The 22067-nt window shown below is 38.1% G+C and overlaps 2 protein-coding genes across 4 annotated transcripts in view; one reads left to right on the top strand and one right to left on the bottom strand.

The window, feature by feature from the left end:
• The window catches only part of MELK (maternal embryonic leucine zipper kinase), a 98427-nt gene that overhangs the window by 42451 nt on the left and 33909 nt on the right, over positions 1-22067 (bottom strand). For all 3 annotated transcript variants that reach the window (XM_040481697.1, XM_040481698.1, XM_040481699.1), the window contains exons 9-10: positions 5302-5370; positions 3609-3707 (exon numbers count right to left, since the gene is read on the bottom strand). In XM_040481697.1, coding sequence (XP_040337631.1) covers positions 3609-3707; positions 5302-5370 — 168 coding nt within the window. The remainder of the gene's footprint in view (positions 1-3608; positions 3708-5301; positions 5371-22067) is intronic.
• LOC121034676 (14-3-3 protein epsilon-like) lies at positions 6229-7009 on the top strand. The gene has a single exon (XM_040481701.1). It carries the CDS (start codon positions 6322-6324, stop codon positions 6886-6888), a length of 567 nt encoding a protein of 188 aa, XP_040337635.1. The 5' UTR covers positions 6229-6321; the 3' UTR covers positions 6889-7009.

Here is a 22067-nt window from a genome sequence, read left to right as displayed (position 1 = left end):
TAAAAAAAAAAAAAAAGAATTAAGTTGCCTCTCTAACTGCATTTGCTCAATAAATACTAAAGATGTCCTGGAGGACTGAAGGGAACATGGAGAAGAAAAATGTTAGGAGCTGACAGTCATAGGAGAATCAGAAGGGATTTCTAACAGTGGGCAAACTAGTAAGAAGCTAAAAACAAGCTTCATTTATTTTTCCAAGACCAGGTAGCCACTGGGAAGAGTATCTGCATGTATTAAGGTGATTACTCCAGAAAGCAAATACCTCACAGCTGTACCAAGTCCATACTGTGACATGTCTGAGAAACATCCAAGCTATTCTGTTGACCCATGCACATACCCCACTACGCTGCCTAAGTTTTAGCTGATTATCAGAGAACATGCCAAATTATCTGAAAAGGCCATTAAAATACTTCTCCTTTAAAGTATTAAAATACTTTTCTAACCACATACCTATGTGAGGCTACATTTTCTTCATATGCTTCAATCAAAACAACAGAATGCAAAACAGACTGAATGCAAAAGCAGATACAAATCCAAGTGTCTTCTATTAAGTCAGACTTAATCTGCAAAGATGTAAAGTGATGCCACTCTTTCAAATTTATTTTTTAAGTCATTATTTTTCATTTCTTGATTTCCTTATCTATACATAGGGGATAAGAATTGTTTGGACTTAGAATGGCACACCTTTCATAGTGGCTCCAGGCTTTGCCATGTGGCTCACTTTGGTGACTGGGATATAAGCAAACATGATGCAAGCAGAGACTTGGAAAATGCTTGAAAAGTATTAGAGCGTTCCCACTTTCTTGCCTCTTTTGGAATCCAGCCACCATTTCAAGAAGCCCCAACTAGCCTGCTGCACACAATGTAGCCCCACAAACAGCCAGCACAAACAGCTGATCTTCTGAGTAAGGCTTGTACCATACAGCCACAATTAAGTCACAGGTGACTACAGACACATGAGTGACCCCAGGTAAGACGGGTGCAAGAACTGCCCAGTTGAGCCAACCCAAATTGCTGATCCACAAAATTAGAGGTTATAATTATTTTAAGTCACTAAATTTTGAGATTTTATTTTACATACTAATAGTTAATATCAAAGCACATATCCTTTCGCAATAGTCACATTTTTGCCAAGTTCAAGTTGCTATTGGTTAAAAAAGACTTAAATATTAATATAATGATAATTATTTAAATAGCTCACATATATATATTTCATATATATATTAGACTAGTTCTCAAGGTGTAGTCCACAGACCACTTGAGGATCTCCAAGGTCAAAACTATTTTTTATAATAATACTGTTTTTCATTTTTCACAATGTTAACATTTGCAGTGATGGTGTAAAAGCAATGATGAGTAACACTGCTGTGCCTTAGTACAAATCAACGCAGTGGCACCAAACTATACTAAAATACTATATTCTTTGTCATGCACTTACAGTTCAAAAAAAAAATTTTTAAGTCAGTTTCAATTAAGAAGATCATTAATGTAGGACGCCTGAGTGGCTCAGTCAGTTAAGCATCCGACTATCGGTTTTGGCTCGTCATGATCTCATGTTTCGTGGGATCAAGCCCCACGTTGGGCTCTGTGCTGACAGCTCAGAGCCTGCTTGGGATTCTCTCTCTCAGCCCTTCCTCAGCTTATGCACGTTCTCTCTCTCAAAATGAATAAACATTCAAAAAAAAAAAAAAAGAATATCATTGATGAAGCAGTAAAAAGTACTAATTTTATTAAATCTTGGGACACTGAGTACATGTATTTTTTACATTCTGTGTGACAAAATGGGAACTGTGCATAAAGCACTTATGTATACCAAAATATGATGGTTTTTAGAGGAAAAGTGCCTGTGTAACTGAGTTATGAGTTGAATTACCTGTTTTCTTCATAAAACACCATTTTTACTTGAAAGAACAATGGCAAACTATAATTATTTAGACTTGGGTATTTGGCATTTTCTCAAAAATGAACAAAATGAATTTGCCACTTCAAGGAAAACAAACTGACAGTATTTGCTGCCAATGATATAATTTGAGCTTTCAAGCAAAAATTAACTTTTTGGAAAATTTGTATCTGCCACTATTAGTTTAACAGCTTTCCAAATCTTAAAGACTTTTCTGATGAGATCAATAGTGATTTTAAGGAACGTGATTCTGGGGTGCCTGGATGGCTCAGTCGGTTAAGCATCCAACTGTTGATCTCAGCTCAGGTCACAATCTAACGGTTTGTGGAATCAAGCCCTGCATCAGCCTCTGCACTGACAGCACAGAACCTGCTTGGGATTCTCTCTCCCCCCTCTCTCTGCTCCTCCCCCACTAGCACGTGCGTGCTCTCTCTCTCTCTCTCTCTCTCTCTCTCTCAAATCAATAAACTTTAAAAAAAAAGGAATATGATTTTTTTCTAGTGTATGATTGAAAGGTGTTAACATTTGGAAGATATGCATAACTCAGTGAATCAATAGTTTCCAAATGACGAATGCATAATATTACATGAGGAAGGAATCCAATGGACAGACCGATGGATTTGAATGGAACAGAGTACAACAGCTTCATTGATGTGCTTTCATATTCCACAATCAACTAACCTTTCAGAAACTACCAGTTGTCAAGTTTTAATGGACTATCACAGAATATCCCTAATTATGTGAAAAAGTTTTTAAAGTGTTTATCTCTTTTCCTAGTACATATCTGTGAGGCTTTTTCTTCATATGCTTCAATCAAAACAACATATCAAAACAGACTGAATACAGAAGCAGATGAGATCCAAATGTCTTCTATCAAGCTAGACTACAAAGAAGCTTGCAAAGATGCTACTCTTTTCACTACATTTATTTTTTAAGGTTATTTTTCAGAAGATATTAATTTGAGACAAAATATAATAGGTTTGCTACTGTTACTTTTACATGAATCAATCAATAAATATTAAGAGTATAAAGGAGTCCTCTGACTTAAAAGTTTGAGAACCACTAAAACCTCATAACTACTCTGGGAAGTAGACAGAACTGGTTTAATCTGCTTTTTATAGACAAATAAATAGATTTGGCAGAGTTAGGCAACTTGCTTTGGTTTCCAGAGCACTGTTCACAATCCTGACTACAGGCAAGAAACACATGGAAGGCTTTAAAAATATCCACTAATTGTTCTGGGATGGGGCACAGGCATTTTTTTTTCTAATATTTCTTTATTTTTTTTGAAAGAGACAGAGAGACAGCACAAGCTGGGGAGGGACAGAGGGATGGGAGACACAGAATCGGAAGCAGGCTCCAGGCTCCGAGCTGTGAGCACAGAGCCCAACACGGGGCTCGAACTCATAAATCATGAGATCATGACATGAGCTGAAGTCAGACACCCAACCAACTGAACCACCCAGATGCCCTGACATTTTTTTTTAAGGTCCCAATGATTCTCATGTGCAGCCTAAGTTAAGAGCCACTGTCCTAGAGATTAACAGGCAAATACATAATTAGGTTACAAGCCTCACAAACACCAATCTGATGAACAAGTCTACAAACTACATTTTCTTTTATATTTAAACCACATCAGTGTAGTTCCTGAATCCACAGAAAGATCAAACAAGGTTTTTTGAAAAATTCTACCAGACTTCATTTTACTTACAGAATTCTTGCTTTGCCACTCAACAGGACAGTTGTAATCATGCATGATCCAGGGATGGCTCAATAGATTTTTCACAGAAATCCGTTTCTTTGGGTCCACCTAGTGGCCATTGAGAAGTAGCTAGAGGTTAACATTTCCAATAGGGAACACAGAACTCCTTTACTCCTGAGAACTCAAAATTCATCAGAACAGATGTAAACTTTATCATCACAAAAATGCTGTCAAAGACCTTAAAATGGCCTTGGAATAAATTCTTTAAAAAAGGCAATAGAGGCAAGAAAACTATAGCAACCAACACGGGCTTAGAAGATAAATGTTTAACAAACATGAACTTCATTGGTATGGACATTATTCATGAAGTTCAGTCAATCTATTGTATGATGTAATAGTCTTTGCTGGAAAACCTATTCACAGGAAATATTCACCAATTTAATATTCAAGCAGCCACAATGCAGGGCATTCATAGTGAATATGCAATCTCTACCTCTGATGAGCTTACAATCACATAGAACAAGTTGAAAAGCACACCTTTCTTTTCCATTTGTAATTTTCAAATGTGAGGAGAGGAGAATTAATCAACAAAGATTAAGTTTTTTGGAGTCCAGAAGAAAGATGAGGTGTTTTCAATCTCATTATGGAGATTTGGTGGTCTGGCCCTACTTAATCAAGGTGGGTGAGCCTGAAGTAAATTTTGAATAAAAACTGGAGATGGCTTAATAGATGGAAAAACTGGAAGATATTCTGAATACATAATAATGAAAAAAATATTGCACTAATAAGGTACTCCTATTTTCAAAGTGTTTCCTATTTATCTCATTTTACCCTCATAACACTACATAGTAGTAAGGCCAGTGTCAGAATCCCCATTTGACAGATGAGAACCAGGTTAGTGGCATGCCTACTGATTGCCAGGGTGGATACCTAGACCTCAGAAGCCATTCCCCTAAATCAGTGGTTCTCAAAGTGTGGTCCCAAGACCAGCAGCATCAGCAGCATCTGGTAGCTTGTTAGAAAGGCAAATTCCTAGTCCTGCCCCAGATCTACTGAATCAGCCACTCTCTCAGGGTGGCACCTAGCAGTCTGTGTTTTAACAAGCCCCTGGCAATTCTGATACGTGCTAAAGCTTGAGAATCATCGCATTAGTTCATAGGGTCCACTTGACTGTGTATCAGCTCATTCAAGCATTTATTCCCTATCTACTATACACTTAATGTGCAAGAGCGGGAGCAAGAAAATGGAACACGGTGGTCGAGTTAGTCAGAGAAAACAGACAATGCTCAAGAAAAAGGAAGGAAAACCACATCAGCAAAGACATGGCAGAGGTCTAAAAGAAAATGCATTTGCAACATAATTAAGAAAACATCTAACTTAAAAAAATAATAATAAAAATACATTTTCAAAAAGGGGCACCTGGCTGGCTCAGTTGGAAGAGCATACAACTCTTGACCTCGGGGTCATGAGAGTTCGGGCCCCACACTGGGTATAGAGATTACTTAAATAAATAAAACTTTAGAATAAATAAAAAGAAAAGAAAGCATCTAGTAGAGGGCAGTAGATATACTGAATGGAATTTTTTTAAGCCAATAGGAAAACGGTGTTGTCTTCCAAATACAGCAGCACCACAGACATCTTAAAGTTGGATCAAACAACTGCAGTAGACTTCTATTATTTAAATATAAATAACAAAGTTTACCTGTAGCATCTGTTGAAGAAGCAGAACGCTACTAGAAGAGAGCCACTTAGGAACCTCATATTTTCCTCGCTACAAAAAAACAAAGAAACAGTTAAGAGATTTAGGTTCAATCAGCCTTGAAATAAATTTCTAAGTAACAAAATGCTGGAGGTGTACTTCCAAGCTTAAAGACTTAACCCAACTATAAGATTTGGTAAACATTATTAACAACATAGGAAATATATTTCTTACCCTAAAGAAGAAAATTCAGTAAATTAAATATCATCCCCTCTAAATTATCCACATATCAGAGAAGGACTAGAGCAGAGAGAATGTATGGAATACATAAATGTGGAGGGCTTTGGAATCTGTAGTGTGATTAAATGGACAACAAGTATACATTGTAGTCAATTTTTGCATTGCTAGAGCAAATTTTAGTTCATAATCTCAGAACAATTATCAGTTGACAAAAATGAAGTAGTAGAAAATAGTATTTGGTGGCAAGTCATAGGCTGTGGTTAAAAACAGGTCACATTTCATCCACAGGACAGAATTCACAATGAGGGAAACTGACGCAAGCCATTTTCTAAGCCAAGTACCTTCTTTGGGGATCGAAGAGACTCAGGAGACAAATGTTTACAATCTAGGATAATCAGAAATTATAGGCACCAAGTCATCAGCCAAAGATAAGACAAGGGGCTTGCCAAACACTAATATGTAATAAAATATCTTTTTACACAACTTGCCACATACCCCTCTTTCCCAATTCAGAGGCAATGATACAATCATTTCTCTTAGCAAAGAACAAATTGTTTAATGATGCTAGAATAAAAGGTTAAGTATTTGAAAAAAATTAAGATTTGGAGGCGCCGCCATTTTTGCTGCCCAGACACGGAGCGAGAGGCTGAGAGAGTTGGAGACACTATCTGCTTCCATCCGTCGCGCAGACCCTTCCGGAACCACTTCCGTTACGGATAATCTAATCGGGAGGATCTGGTGTACCAGGCGAAGCTGGCAGAGCAGGCTGAGCGATACGACGAAATGGTGGAATCAATGAAGAAAGTAGCAGGGATGGATGTGGAGTTGACAGTTGAAGAAAGAAACCTCCTATCTGTTGCATATAAAAATGTGATTGGAGCCGGAAGAGCTTCCTGGAGAATAATCAGCAGCATTGAACAGAAAGAAGAAAACAAGGGAGGAGAAGACAAACTAAAAATGATTCGGGAATATCGGCAAATGGTTGAGACTGAGCTAAAGTTAATCTGTTGTGACATTCTGGATGTACTGGACAAACACCTCATTCCAGCAGCTAACACTGGCGAGTCCAAGGTTTTCTATTATAAAATGAAAGGGGACTACCACAGGTATCTGGCTGAATTTGCCACAGGAAATGACAGGAAGGAGGCTGCGGAGAACAGCCTAGTGGCTTATAAAGCTGCTAGTGATATTGCAATGACAGAACTTCCACCAACGCATCCTATTCGCTTAGGTCTTGCTCTCAGTTTCTCCGTATTCTCCTACGAAATTCTTAATTCCCCTGACCGTGCCTGCAGGTTGGCAAAAGCAGCTTTTGATGATGCAATTGCAGAACTTGGATACGCTGAGTGAAAAAAGCTATAAGGACTCTACACTTATCATGCAGTTGTTACGTGATAATCTGACACTATGGACTTCAGACATGCAGGGTGATGGTGAAGAGCAGAATAAAGAAGCGCTGCAGGATGTGGAAGATGAAAATCAGTGAGACATAAAAGCCAACAAGAGAAACCATCTCTGACCACCCCATTCCTTCCCATCCCACCCCCATTGGAAATTCCCCCATTGTCACTGAGAACCACCAAATCTGACTTTTACATTTGGTCTCAGAATTTAGGTTCCTGCCCTGTTGGTTGTTTGTTTTTTGTTTTTTTTTAACCATTTTCAAAAGTTCATAAAGGCAAGAGTGAATTTCTGTGGATTTTACTGGTCCCAGCTTTTAGGTTCTTTAAGACACTAACAGGACTGCATAGAGGCTTTTTCAGCATTACTGTATTGTCTCCTGCCAGGTGGGGCAAGATCACCATTAGAAATGGAAATGATATTTGAAAGCTATTAGACTTCTAGGTGACGTGAGCATCTAAGAGAGAGGTTAATCACACTATGAGGCATTGTGGTATTATTTTTCCTTTTTCTAATTGTTTAAATTGAGTTTTATACCAATGTTTAAAATTAATTGGGTGTTAGCTTGAGGTGGTTAAAAGTTGTTCGGAGAGTTGTAATGGTTTTGCTGTAAAAAGTGTTTCAAACTCTGCTGAAATGTTGCTGAAAAGCATGGTGCTGGTAACAGTTCAACAATCCGTGGCTGCTCATTCCTGCCTACTTTTACTCTCCCTCTAAAGCAGGTTAGCATTGAAGGTGGTATGGAAAAGCCTGCATGCGTGTTCAATTCTTTGTTTCTTCTCCTTCCCTCTCCCCCCAGGGCCCCGCCTTCCCTACTTCGCTCGCTCAACCTCTTTTGTTCAGTATGTATAACTTGAAGCTAATTTGTACTACTGGATATCTGACTGGAGCCACAGATACAGAATCTGAATTGTTCTTACTGAAACACAGCATGGAATTAACATTAAACTTAAATAAAACAAACCTAAATTAAAAATGCCAAAAAAAATTAAGATTTTAATTAAGCTTATACCAAAATTAACTCCATCCAGATTAAAGAGTGAATGCAAATACAAAACCATAGAGGATCAAGACTAGGTGATTATTTTTAGAATCTTTCTAAACATGACCGCAAAACCAAAACCTGTAAAGACTAACAGTTGACATTTCTGTACAACAAAACAGCACTAACAAAGTTAACTAACAACAAATTGAGGAAAAAAAACTTTTTCCACCTAAATGACTAAATATTAATAAACTTCATCACATAAAAAGCTCTTTACAAATCACTAAGATTTTACCAGCCAACCTGTTCTGCCCACATTTCCCCCATCTCCTCAAATGGCCAAAAACCAGAGTCATCTTTAACTCCTCTTTCTCTCACACTTCACATCATCTCCATCAGCAAAATCCATTGGTTCTATGTTGGAAAATCTATCCAGAATCACTTGTCACTTCCACCACACCACTAGTGTCTCCCATCTGGCATATTGCAAGAGGCTCCTGACTGATCTTCCAGATTCCACTACTGACCACCTCCCAGTCTAGTCTCCACTTACTACCACCAATGTTCTCTTAAAACATCTCTTAAAATATGCCACTTCACCACTCAAAACTCTTCAGTGCTCCCCCAGATCACTCAGAATAAAATCCAAATACCTTACTCTGGTTCCAAAGCCCTGCATGCATGCTCTACATCCCCACATCCATTCAACTCCTTGCTGCTGAGTCTGCCTCTCAGACTCGCCTCCTAACTCTCCCCTTCATTCACCAAACTATGGTCACATGTCAAACACAGTCCAACCTCAGGGCCTTTGCACTGGTTATCTCCTCTGTCTTACAATGCTTTCCCCCAAAATCAGCAGAGCTTTTGCCTTTAGCTTCAGGTCTCCACTTATATACTAGTGGTGTCAGTGAGGACTCCCATGACCCATTTCATAACACAGCATCCCCCACAATCATTTGCTACCTCCCTTTCATGCCTACTTTACCTTCAGTCCTTATCCCCACTCATCGTATTACATATTTGTTTATTTTCTGTCTCACTAAAATAGAATGTAAGCTCCTTAATCACAGAGATCTTATCAGGGCTGCTCACAAAGAATACTACCTGGTCCTGGCACAGAAAAGGTACTCAATTAATATTTGTTTAATAAATGAAGGAAGAGGATGAAAAGCACACTCCAAAGGAAAATGAGCAATAACTATTCACAGGTAATTCCTAAAACAAGAACTTTTAAATGGCCAATAAACATGAAAATATGTCCAAATAATCAAGTAATTAAAAAGTAATAATTTAAACAAGAATATGGTACCATCTGTTATCTATCAAACTGGCAAACTTAAGAAAAACATTTAGTATTACTAAGAGTTCAGGAACAAGAGGGCTTATATATATACAACTAGAGAATATAAGCTTTCCCGGAGAATAATTGTGAAATACATTTAAAAAACATTCAAAACTGCATATCCTTGATCCAGCAATTTCACTTCTAGCAATTTATCCTAAGCAAACAATTTGGTATATAAAATATATGAACAGTAACATTCATCACAGAATTGCTTATGATAATTTTGGGAACTAAGGGACATAGACTACTGGCAAATTCTAGAGGGTCACCAAAACTAATGACAGAAGACAAAATGTACTGAATAAGGATCCTGAGTTAGAGGGGCACCTGAGTGGCCCAGTCAGTTGAGAGACCGACTTCAGCTCTGGTCATGATCTCACAGTTTGTGTGTTCGAGCCCCACATCAGGCTCTGTGCTGACAGCTTGGAGCCTGGAGCCTGGTTCAGATGCTGTGTCTCCCTCTCTCTCTGCCCCACCCCCGCTCATGCTCTGTCTCTCTCTCTCTCTCAAAAAATGAATAAATGTCAAAAAAAAAATTTTTTTAAAGGATCCTGAGTTATATAATATACAAGAGCACCTGGGTGCCTTAGTCATTAAGCATCTGATTTCGACTCAGGTCATGATCTCACGATTCATGAGCTCAAGTCCCACATCCGGTGAGTTTGATCCCCAGTTCGGGTAAATACAAGCCCGCTTCAGGTGAACCCCACTTCTCTCTCTCTCTCTCTCTCTCTCTGCCCCTCACTCACTTACGCCCTCTCTCTCTCTCCCAAAAAAAAAAAAAATGAAATAAATATGATATACATCCAGGGAGACAAAGGCAAGCACACATGAACATGCACGTGCGTGCATAAAGCCTAGTGTTTAAATAAGGCTAGAAGAGTAGAGGCAGGTAGATGGAGAAGCCATTGACTAGCACAAGCATTGGGGTTCTCTGTTCTTATAAGGACACAATCCTCACAGAAACCAGCCCAACTCCAAGGTAAGAGGAGAAACAGACACAATATGGGTTGCTCAGAGTCCTAGAACTACATGGCAGGCTGGATTTTAATTGTATTAAAGAAATAATCAAAGTTCCAAAGAAGCATTATCAAGCAATAAATTTTAAAAGAAAAGGTATCGATGGGGCACCTGGGTGACTCAGTCGGTTAGGCATCCAACATCAGCTCAGGGTTCCTGGGTTTGAGCCCCACATCGGGCTCTGTGCTGAAGCTCTCTCTCTCGGATTCTGTCTCCCTCTCTCTCTGCCCCTCCCCAACTCGTGCTCGCTCTCTCTCTCTCTCTCTCTCGCTCAAAAATAAACAAACATTAAGAAAAATTTTTTTAAAAAAAGAAAAGGTGTCAATGTCAAAACAACTCAGTCTCTGACTCAGCTTCTCTGATTAGAGCAGAGAGGCTAACCTTACAAAGTGTTTCCCAGGAAGGATAAGAGCTTTCTTTCATTTTACAAATGACATTTAATATCATTAAGTTTTTCAAGATCCTTTGTCCAGCACACTCAGTATCATCCAGAGAGCCCACTATTACTTACACCTTACTAGGGCACCTTAACACTAGCCAGTGTTGAAAACTGACAATCTGTTTCCAAATTACATTGATAAAGACTTTCATTCACTCCTTGCTCCATGCCACCTGGTCTCCAGGCGCATCCCTAGGAAGTGGGGATTTTTAGCTGCTTCTGCCAACTCTCTAGGACTGAGCAGTAAATCAATCGCTGTGGGACTGGCCCTGACCTAGTTGGTCCCACCCTCATGCCTGAGCTTTTCCTTATTCCTGAGACCAAGGCCTCTCATGATTCAAATCCTGGGTGTCTTAACTTGTTCTCTTTCTTAACAACCTGATCATTTGCCTGTTCTCTCAAACAGTTTGGCTTGCTCTTGCCATTGTCCTAAAGAAAGTAGAGACCAGCCTAGGGTAAAGATTCTCCTATCTGCTTACACTGATCAAATAAATGGTTTTGACATAGCTGAATCTCTGATCACAACCTGTTCCTAGATATCCTCTGTCATGCTTCACTCACTGGTCAGAACCCCCATGTACTCTGGTGGGTCTCCCCTCAAGCTGGTTGTGGAGCCTTTTGCTGCTTATTCCCTGGATACCATCTGCACTGGGTTAAATGCTGCTCCTCAAAACACATGTCCACTCAGAACCTGTGAACGCATTTTTATTTTAAAATACAGTCTTTTGCAGATGTAATTAAATCCATATGAGGTCATACTGGGTAGGAGTAGACCCTAAATTCAGTATGACTGGTGTCCTTATAAAGAAGAAAATCTGGACACAAAGACACAAACACACAAGGAAGTAGGCCGTGTGAAGACAGAGGCAGAGACTAGAGTGATGCGTCTACAATTCAAGGACTTCCAAAGATTGCCAGAAAACACCAGAAGCTAGAAAGAGGCCAAGAAGGATTCTCCCCTGGAACCTTCAGAGAACATGGCCCTATCGACACCTTGATTTGGACTTCTAGCCTCCAGAACTGTGAGAGAATAAATTTTTGTTACTTTAAGGCACTACCTTGCAGTGCTTTGTTACAACAACCCTAGGAAACTAATACACCATCTATAAGGGTTTAACTCCTCGCATACTTCTCTCCCACCAGCACCTGCCCACCCCGGGGATAAGTCTGGTTCTAGGTTCTGGCCCTTTCTGGTCTGCTCCAACACAGATAATAGGCCCATCACCAGATCTATCAAAATAAAAGAAATGTTATGACTTTAAATTCAGAAAGTACCTTCCAGACCAAAGTACTGAATAAGAAAAGCTCCACCAGGCTGATTCCAAGTTCCTCTCTGCCTCTTTTTATCAACCCTTTTATCATCCCATCTTGAATTCATGACCTATCTTCTAATAGATCCTCTTATTGTGCTATAAGTTAGCACCACAGAAGCTATCCTACCCAGAAAGAGGCAAGAACAGGTGAATGATAAGTGTGGTGCTTGGCACGCTGGAAAACGGCGATGGACCGGAGTCATCATGTCAATCCCAGCCTACTTCATAGTAGTTCCATGAACTTGTACAAGTTACTTAATCTCTCTGACATTGTTTCCTAAGAAAATAGGCTCTGGAGACAATTTGCCTAGATTCGAATCCAAAATCTACCTCTTACTAGCCGTGTGGATGAGCCTTTGAATTTCACTGTGCCTTGGTTTCCACACCTGTAAAAAGAAGCAAAATAATAGTGCCCACACAAAAAAAATGTTGCTAGGATTCAGTGCTTTAATACAGAAAAGCACTGAGCACAGTGCCAGGCATACAGTAAGAACTCCATGTATGTTAGTTTCTACTACTGCTGCCTCTATTACTAATACTAGTATCACTACTACTGTTGTTACTACCTGTGAAACAAGTAATTCCACCTATAGGATTATAAAAGGAGTAAAAGAGAATATGTGAAAGCACTCAACACAATGCCTTGCACATTAGACACAATAAATGTTTGTTGAACCCGAAATACATAGGAAGGAGATAGGGATGCCCAAAATAGTAACGGACCAGAGATGGGTAGGCTGGCCAAAAACCATGCACGCCAGAGTGCTAAATACTCAGTATCATAAGAAAGGCTAGAGTCATTCTGAGGAATGCCACGTGTCCTCCCAATGGAGCCCTGCCCCACTGCAGCTGCCACCAGACAGCCTGGGAAGGAACACATACATCATCTAGTCAAGCGCTGCTCCTTTTACTTCCTGAAGTGTACCCACCCACTTTCCCTGTTTGGACAGAAGAGCTCTGCAGAGTACCATCTACTGGAAGTCATGAGGCCTGTGACCCATCACCAAGACCTGACATTCTCAGCTTCATTCTCTGCACTGGGATATGACAGAAACGGAATTCAGAGCCGAGTTCTGCTGCCAGGCTTAACCCAACCTCTTATTTGTACATGATACTTTAAAATACATTTTTATTGTATTTTAACCTGTGCAGTAAGCAAGGATTATTAACCACATAACACAGATGAAGAATCTAAGTCTCAGCCAGGGAATTCAAGCATTTGTTCAATATCATAAGGCACTGGTTCTCAGCTGGCGCGATTTTGTTCCCCACTGCTAGGAGACATCTAGCACTGTGTGGAGACTTTTTTATGTGTGCCACATAATGATTTGATATATGTATATATTATGAAATGATTACCACAATAAGTTTAGTTCATACCCATCACCACACATAGTTACTAGTTTTGTTTGCTTAGTGTTTTTCTTATGATGAAAACTTTTAAGATCTACTCTCTTAGCAACTGGAGACATTTCTTACTGTCATGACTTGGGAGTTACTGCTGGCATCTAGTGAGTAAAGGGTAGGGACGCTGCTAAACTTCTTGCAATGCATACGACAGCCCCCGCAGCAAAGAATCATGTAGTCCAAAATGTCAATAGTGCCTAAGTTGAAAACACTGTAAAAAGGGGTGGAGATGGGACTAGGAGAGACATACAATACTTATTCTATTGTACTGTGCTGGAAAGTCTAAGGAAGCCTAGACGTAAACAGGGAGAAAAGGCTCCTTATTTAAATATTGGAAGCATACGCAAAGAGCAAATAGAAAAGACCTCGAGACAAGCAATTCTGCTGGAGAAGAACATGTCCACAAAAGGCCCTGTCAGCCAGGCTGTGCAACTTAACCCTGGTTTCTGCTCAGTCTTTAGAGAATTCTTATTTATTTAAGGGATGATTACCTTGCAAATGAGAGCAAGAAATGGGTAATAGAGACAGAAACCAAGAAAGAGGGGGGAAAAAACCCTGTGGGCCAAGCAAGATAATCCTGGGAATTCTAGACAGCTTGAAATTGCTCGTTTTCACATGGTTGTAAGAAAGGCAGGCCATCTCTCCAACACATAATTACAGTATATAGTCAACTCAATAATTGTAAAATATAATCTCATAAAAAGATAATGTGCTCATTTTCTTTAAAATTATAAATTATACTTGTTAGAAAGCAATTTTACTTGCAAGCTATTCAACTTTCATTTACTAAATTATTTATACTTCTATAATATTTGTGTACCCCAAACTGGAGTATGGTCATGCTTGTCTTTGAACACGGTGATGGTAAATGAATATAGGTGACATTAATAAGATTAATGCCCAATCTGTCGGTAATCATGCTAGAAACTGCAACTGAGCATTTTGGTTAAAATAATCAAAAAATGCAAAAGATAAACAAAGTCTGCTTCTTAAATAGTTACATATAGTATATCAAATATTGCTGGGGTTTTCTATCGACCAAGAACCAAAGGAAGTGTTATTCCCAACTGAGGAATTTTAGAACATTCTAGACAAAGATACATACTGCATGCAAGTGATACGACACCTTAATTAGATTCAACCAGCAGACTGTATTACACCGCGCCTCGGAACAATAGTTCTGAGCCAAGATTACAATAAATTTCAAAATCTATAATGTGTGAAATTAAATTCCACAATAATGCATAAAAGTCCTAATTTGAATCAATTTTCAACTTGCAAATACATGAAAAACTAAAAGATGAAATTCAGAGTAGGGGAAACAAAGAATATACAGCATTAGTAAATAATATTAATTAGGAAGGTTAAATCTCTACTGAACAAGAATTAGACATTTTATACCATATTTATTCCACAGAAGAAATATTTGATTTACCAAAAATATCAAATTACCCTCCCAAAGGATTAAAATAAACAAACAAATAAATAAATGTAAAGAACACTGAAGATTATTACGTGTTGATACATTAATCTTGTAGCAGTGAAATAATATATTAATAATCAAGGGTACCGATGCCATGGCTGCCACATAAATGTGAACTTGAAAGAGCAGCAAGCAAAGGCAAATAAACAGTATGGAAACTTAGGTCCAGACAGGTTTAAAAAAAAAAGCCAAGTTTACAGTTAAGTTGGTAAATGAGGAACATCATAATAAAGTTCAATTTCAGTAAGGCATTAATAGTCAGTTTATCGTTGTGGATAAGACCACAAAACCTAGGTTAAGTGTACCTTATACAGACCAAAATCCAATTCTCAAAACACTTATTCTATTCAGGTTTTTAATCGACAATTTGGATTAGAGATGTTTAAGAAACATGCAAAGTGGCACAAACAGTACACCAAGGAAAAATAGAATAAGGAAAGGCTAATTCTACGAGACATTAAAGAAATGGTATTATAAAGATACAGCAACTAAAATAATTATGTATCAGACAAAAATAGACAGAAAATTAAAAACCATGAAAAATAGTAAATGTAGAAATTCAATATATAATAAAACTATCCTTTCAAATCAATAGGAAAGTGATGGACTACTGAGTAAGAAGTCTTAGGACAACAAATTACTTGTTTTAAAATAAGTAAGTCGTTATTTATTTAAAAATAAAGATCCCTAGAAACTATCACAGATCAGAGAGGGCTAAGAAGATATGATAACTAAATATAATATGATATTCTGAAAGAATCCTAGAACAGAAAAAGGACATAGGGAAAAACTAGTGAAACAGAAATAATGTAAACAGTTTAGTGAATAGTCATATTCCACTATTGGTTCCTTAGTTGTAACAAAGTACCATAGTAATGTAAGATGTTAATAATAGGAAAACTGGGTGAGGAATATATGGGAACTCTGTTCAAACTCTAATTACTAAAGACATGAATAAAACATCAGATGGCATAAATTTAAAAAAAATCAAATGCCATTTTCACCCATTCAATTGACCAAGATCCAAAAGTTTTATAAATATCCAAAATTTTTATAAATAATAATGTTAAAGACAGCACGGGGAAACAGCTACTCTCAACCACTGCTGGTGGAAGTGTAATGTGGGGGAAAAAAGGCTGGAGCACAATTTGACAATATCTGTTAAGTTTTCAAATGTCATACCCTAGGATCCAGCAATTCTACTACTCAGTACGCACATGCAAGAAGATACGCACAGGGATGCTCACTGAGCATCACTTATATTAGTGAAAAAATTAGAAAATAACCTAAAATGTTCAACAAGAAAATGGTTAAACTATTTGTAAAAATGAGTTAATAGTATATGTACAATGGCACATACAATATTGAGTAAAGAAAGACAGATATAAAATAATATCAGTATGATACAATTTACGTTAAGAAAAAAATACAGGGGCGCCTGGGTGGCGCAGTCGGTTAAGCGTCCGACTTCAGCCAGGTCACGATCTCGCGGTCCGTGAGTTCGAGCCCCGCGTCAGGCTCTGGGCTGATGGCTCGGAGCCTGGAGCCTGTTTCCGATTCTGTGTCTCTCTCTCTCTCTGCCCCTCCCCCGTTCATGCTCTGTCTCTCTCTGTCCCAAAAATAAATAAATAAATAAATAAATAAAACAAAAAAAAAAAAGAAAAAAATATAAATGACTACAAATAGAAATAAAACATCTGGAAGAACCAAAGTGTTAACTGTAATTACCTATGTGAGAGGCCAAGAGAACTTCAGTTACCAGTGATGTGTTAGTTCTTTATACGGAGAATGTTTTCACACACTACTTGTGTAATTAAAAAACTTTTTAAATGACGTCCACAAACTTAGAATAAAGGAAATTTCACAATAAATACTATGCAGCCATTAAACAAACAATGAAAACCTACACATGCTGCTAAGTACCAATATGAAACAATCTTCAAAGTATTAAAATTAAAGAGGAGGAGGGGGAAAGACCCATACACTGTGCAGATTATATAATCCCAAAGGATATATACAGATATATAAAGATTTGCATAAGTACAAATAATTCTTATAAACGTATAGAAGAAATCTCTAACTAGTTGTCTCTGTGGAAGAAAACAGAGGGCTAGGTGAGCAGGATGTTTTGGGGTTTAACTATATACTTCTTAGTACTGTTTTAGCATTTTACCATATATGCTTTGTTTTTCACTATAAAAACAATCAACTAAATGTCTCACTATAAAAAGAACTAACTAAATGTCAGCTCTTGATAAGCTACAAGCCTGGGCATTTCAGACCAATTTTCTAGGAAAAGACCAGCCAGGCTCTGGGAAAGATCATTCTGCTACAGGTCACTACAACTAAGCCAGGAGTCAGCAAACTTTTTCTGAAAAGGGACAGATAGTAAATATTTTTGGTTTTGTGAGCCATACAATCTCTGTCACAACTACTCAACTCCACCACTGTTGTGCAAAAGCAGCCACAGATGACACATAAACAAACAGGTATGGCTATGTTCCAATAAAAATTTTATTTAAACAAACAGGTGGTGGGCCAGACTTGGCTTGTAGCATAGTTTGCCATTCTCTACTTTATATATCACCTGGCCAAGAAGACTGATTGAAGTTTCAACCAACCTTTCCTTGCCTTTAGCACCCTAGAAAGTAATAAGTTAAGCTGCAACACAGATTCCCAGCTATTCACATATCTGTAAGGATTTTGCATCATGCTACTTACTTGAGTCAGGGTCCGTAGGAAAAATTTCCTGACAGATCAACCAGTATTTTCTAATAGGATAAGACAACAATATATCCCCCCCTCAATCCTTGGCCCACCTACCTCTTCTGTTTAACTTGCCCCTAATGGCTGGATATTACTTGGAAGAGCTGAATGCATGCCCTCCTGCCAAGTAGTGTCCTTACATGTGGATTACATCGTTTTAACATTGCAAATCAAAGATTACAGCCTGTATACTCATCACTATAAAGAAGAGATATAATTATTCTAAAATTAAAGTTTATAGTTGGTAAATCCATACAGTACCTCATTTTGTTTTACTAGGTATATTATCTACGGAGTATATAGAAATTAGGCTTTTCAAAGTCAGATATCTTTATTAAGACTTTGTACAGCCAAGGTGAGAATTCAAACCTTTTCCTGGATAAAATCATTGTAGTGATCCTTTGTGGCATAATGTCTTACTGAAATTCCCAAACAGTCATTATCATGAAGCCAAGTATCCTTAGAAGACTCCATGTTCACAAAAGAATGTCAATCCTAGCCCTGGTTATACTGACAGTCACTTTTGCCCTTAGCATAGCCATAACTTCAGGAAATTTCCAGGGACGATAATCCCTAATTTACTGACACACTCAATAACTTGGCTGAGAGGGATTACATCAATTGAGGGTCTACTAAAGAATATATAGGGTCGGGGTGCCTGGGTGGCTTAGTCGATTAAGCATCCAACTCTTGATTTCAGCTCAGGTCATGATCTCATGGTTCGTGAGTTCAAGCCCCGCATCAGGCTCCGCATGGACGGTGCAGAACCTGCTTAGGATTTTCTGTCTCTCCCTGTCTCTCTGCCCCTCCCCCCTCTCTTAAACTTAAAAAAAAAAAAAAAGAATATATAGAGTCAACCATCCATTCTCCCTGAATGGTGGTCTTCAAAGGTGGGGCATGTGCACCCCAGAAGGAATGTAAGAAGATACACTACGTAAAGAGGTCAATCCCAACAAAAGGATATAACAACTGAACTATTTGTGCATCTAAAACAGAAGCACCTAAATTTATAAAGCAAATACTAACAGACATGAAGGGATAAATGGACAGAAATACAATAGTAGTGGATTTTAATACCCCAAATCTCATCACTGTGTGGATCATAAAGACAGATATTCAATAAGGAAACTGTAGATCTGAACAACAGACATTTGTTGTCAGGTACATTTGAATATACCTAACAGACATATATAGAACATTCTATCCGACAACAGCAAAATACACATCTGTCTCAAGTACACATGCACCATAATGAAATATCACCTTACATCTGTCAACATAGCTATTACCTAAAAGGCAAGAAATTACAAGTTTTGGTAAGGATGTAGAAAAAAGTGCAGCGTTGGTGGGAATATAAACTGGTGCAACCACCATAGAAAACAATATGGAGGCTCCTCAAAACTTGAAAAACAGAACTACTACATGATCCAATAATTCCCCTTCTGGGTGTCTACCCAAAGAAAACAAAAACAAAACTAACTGGAAAAGATATATGTACCCCTATGTTCACTGCAGCATTATTTGCAATTAGCAAATAGCAGGGATATGGAAACAACCTAAGTGCCCATCAACAGATGAATAAAGAGTGTGTGTGTGTCTGTGTGTGTGCATGCACATGCAATGGAATACTACTCAGCAATAAAAAAGCATGAAATCTGGCCGTTTGTGACAGCATTGACCTTGAGGGTTTTACATTAAATGAAATGAGTCAGAGAAAGACATTGTATGATTTTACTTAAATCTAAAAAACAAAACAAACAGAACAAAACAAAACCCCAACTCATTGATACAGTGAATAGATGGATGGTTGCCTGAGGGGAGAGCTGCTTGAGGGAGAGTGCAAAATGGGTGAAGGAGATCAAGAAGTACAAACTCCCAGTTTTAAAATAAGTCATGTAATGTACATGTAATATAAGTACATGTAATGTACAAAATGGGCAATACAGGCAATAATATTGTATTAACTTGTATGTCATGGATGATAACTAGAATTATTGATGTGATCACTTTGCAATGTATAGAAAGGTCAAATCATGATGTTGTACACCTGAAACTAATAATATTGTACACCAATTAGAATTCAATAAAAATAACTAAATAAATAATGGTATGGAAAAAAGTCAAGACAAAATAAGCAATGAAAATTTAAAAATTTACATACAAAAAAGATACAGTAAGATGTGGAAAGAGTGTATTAGGACTTCTATTTATATTCATATTTTATCTAATTAGGACTTCTATTTATATTCATATTCTATCTAAAAACAAAAGTTACTCTTTATTAATATTTGCTATATCATTTGGCACTGGCACCTTCACTAGTCCTATATAACCTATAATTAATGGTAATTCTTCCTTGACTGAGAGTGACATCAGACAGAGAGTGGCTCCATCTTGCACCACTCTCCATATACTGCAAAGTACTGTGCTTTACCTGAGCCCAGTTAAATTAATTACAGATCATAGTACTTAATTTAAACTAAATCCTCACAAAATAGCCAAATGGCTTATAAAGATTCTTGTTAAAAAAAAAAACAAAACACCACAGATTAAAGACTAGGAATATAAGCACAGTGAATATTACCAGAGTTAACACCTCAATGGTTAGTGTGAGCCCACCAGCCAAAACACAAAGTAAAAAAAAAAAAAGACCTAAACAAATCTAACAAGTTGTCTCAAACCCTGAAATTACCAAGACTATTTGAAATACAGACTTATGCACATTACTGTTAAAAATTAGCCTCAGTTACACCTGGGTGGCTCAGTTGTTAAGCATACAACTCTTGATTTTGGCTCAGGTCATGATATCACAGTTGTGAGACTGAGCCCCATGTTGGGTTCTGAGCTGACAGCACAGAGCCTACTTGGTATTCTCTCTCTCCCTCTCTCTCTGCCCCTCCCCCACTTGTGCATGCACTCACTCTTGCTCTCTCTCAAAATAAAGAAACTTAAAAAAAAAAGGTACACTTTATTGATGTGGATATAGAGAAACATGCATTTTCATGCTATTGCTAAAACTGATAGAACTTCATCAGGAAGCAATTTAGAAATATCTATCAAAATTACTAATTCACATACCCTTTAACCCAGAAACTCTTCAGGGAATTTTCTTACAGATCTATTCACAATGTACAAAAAATGACTACTTGGAAATTACTTAAATGTCCATTAACCTAGGACTGGTTAAAAAAATTAAGGTACATGTATATACCTCGATTCTATTCTGAGCTGTTCTGAAGGGGTATGATTTCCAAGACCCACTGGGAAGGGAGGAAAACAAGATGCAGAGCAGTGTTTGTTGTATGCTCCCATCTGTGGGAAAAAACTGGAAAGGGAATAGCATAAAGAGATAAAATACATAATTCCTTATATGAATATAAGCAGAAAAAGTACATAAAATTCTGATACTCTGTCACAGGCAAATAACTTTATACCAATAACTTCGAGAAATTAGACAAATTGGGCACATTTTTTTGTGTCCAAAACTGAGCTCTTGATTGTACCTGCTCTACCAAGAGTCTTCCCCATCTCAGTTCATGGAAGCTCCAACTTTCTAATCGCTCAGGTTATTTCTCCCATCCTATCTATCAGCAAATCATGTTACCTATACCTTCAAAAGACTACGGACTAGTCTAAACATGTGTCATGTCTGTGGTGGTGGTTAAACGAATCTAGATACATGTTAAAATTTGTAGACCTGTACACATACACAAAATAAATTTGACTCTGTTAATTTAAAAATAATTTTGGGGGCACCTGGGTGGCTCAATTGGTTGAGCGTCTGACTTCGGCTCAGGTCACGATCTCATAGTTTGTGGTTCGAGCCCCACATCGGGCTCTGGGCTGACAGCTCAGAGCCTGGAGCCTGCTTCTGATTCTGTGTCTCCCTCTCTCTCTGCCCCTCCCCTGCTCATGCTCTCACTCTCTCAAAAATAAACATTAAAAATACATACATACATACATACATAAATACATAAATAAATAAATATAATTTTGGGGGGCTCCTGGGTGGCTTAGTTGGTTGGGCATCTGACTCTGGCTCAGGTCATGATCTCACGGTTTCTTGGGTTTGAGCCCTGCGTCAGGCTCTGGGCTGACAGCTCGGAGCCTGGAGCCTGCTTCAGATTCTGTGTCTCCATCTTTCTCTGCCCCTCCCCTGCTTATGCTCTCTCTCAAAAATAAATAAATTTTTAAAAATAAATACATTTAAAAAAATAAAAGCGAAAATAATTTTTTGGTGGTTCAGTGCTTAATTTTGGCCCAGGGTCATGATCTTGCAGTTGTGGGATTGAGTCCCATGTTGGGCTCCGTGCTGAGCATGGAGCCCATTTGGGATCCTCTCTCTCTCTCTCTGTCTCTCTCTCTCTCTC

Source organism: Herpailurus yagouaroundi, unplaced genomic scaffold, assembly GCF_014898765.1.
Source record: "Herpailurus yagouaroundi ecotype Mexico unplaced genomic scaffold, PumYag 160, whole genome shotgun sequence".
Taxonomy (NCBI): Eukaryota; Metazoa; Chordata; class Mammalia; order Carnivora; family Felidae; genus Herpailurus; species Herpailurus yagouaroundi.
The sequence above is the reverse complement of the archived record's forward strand: the minus strand, read 5'-3'. Positions and strand labels throughout refer to the sequence as shown.

Coding starts and splice junctions, on each gene's coding strand:
- LOC121034676 (XM_040481701.1), top strand. CDS start 6,322: ATGGTGGAATCAATGAAGAAAGTAGCAGGGATGGATGTGGAGTTGACA.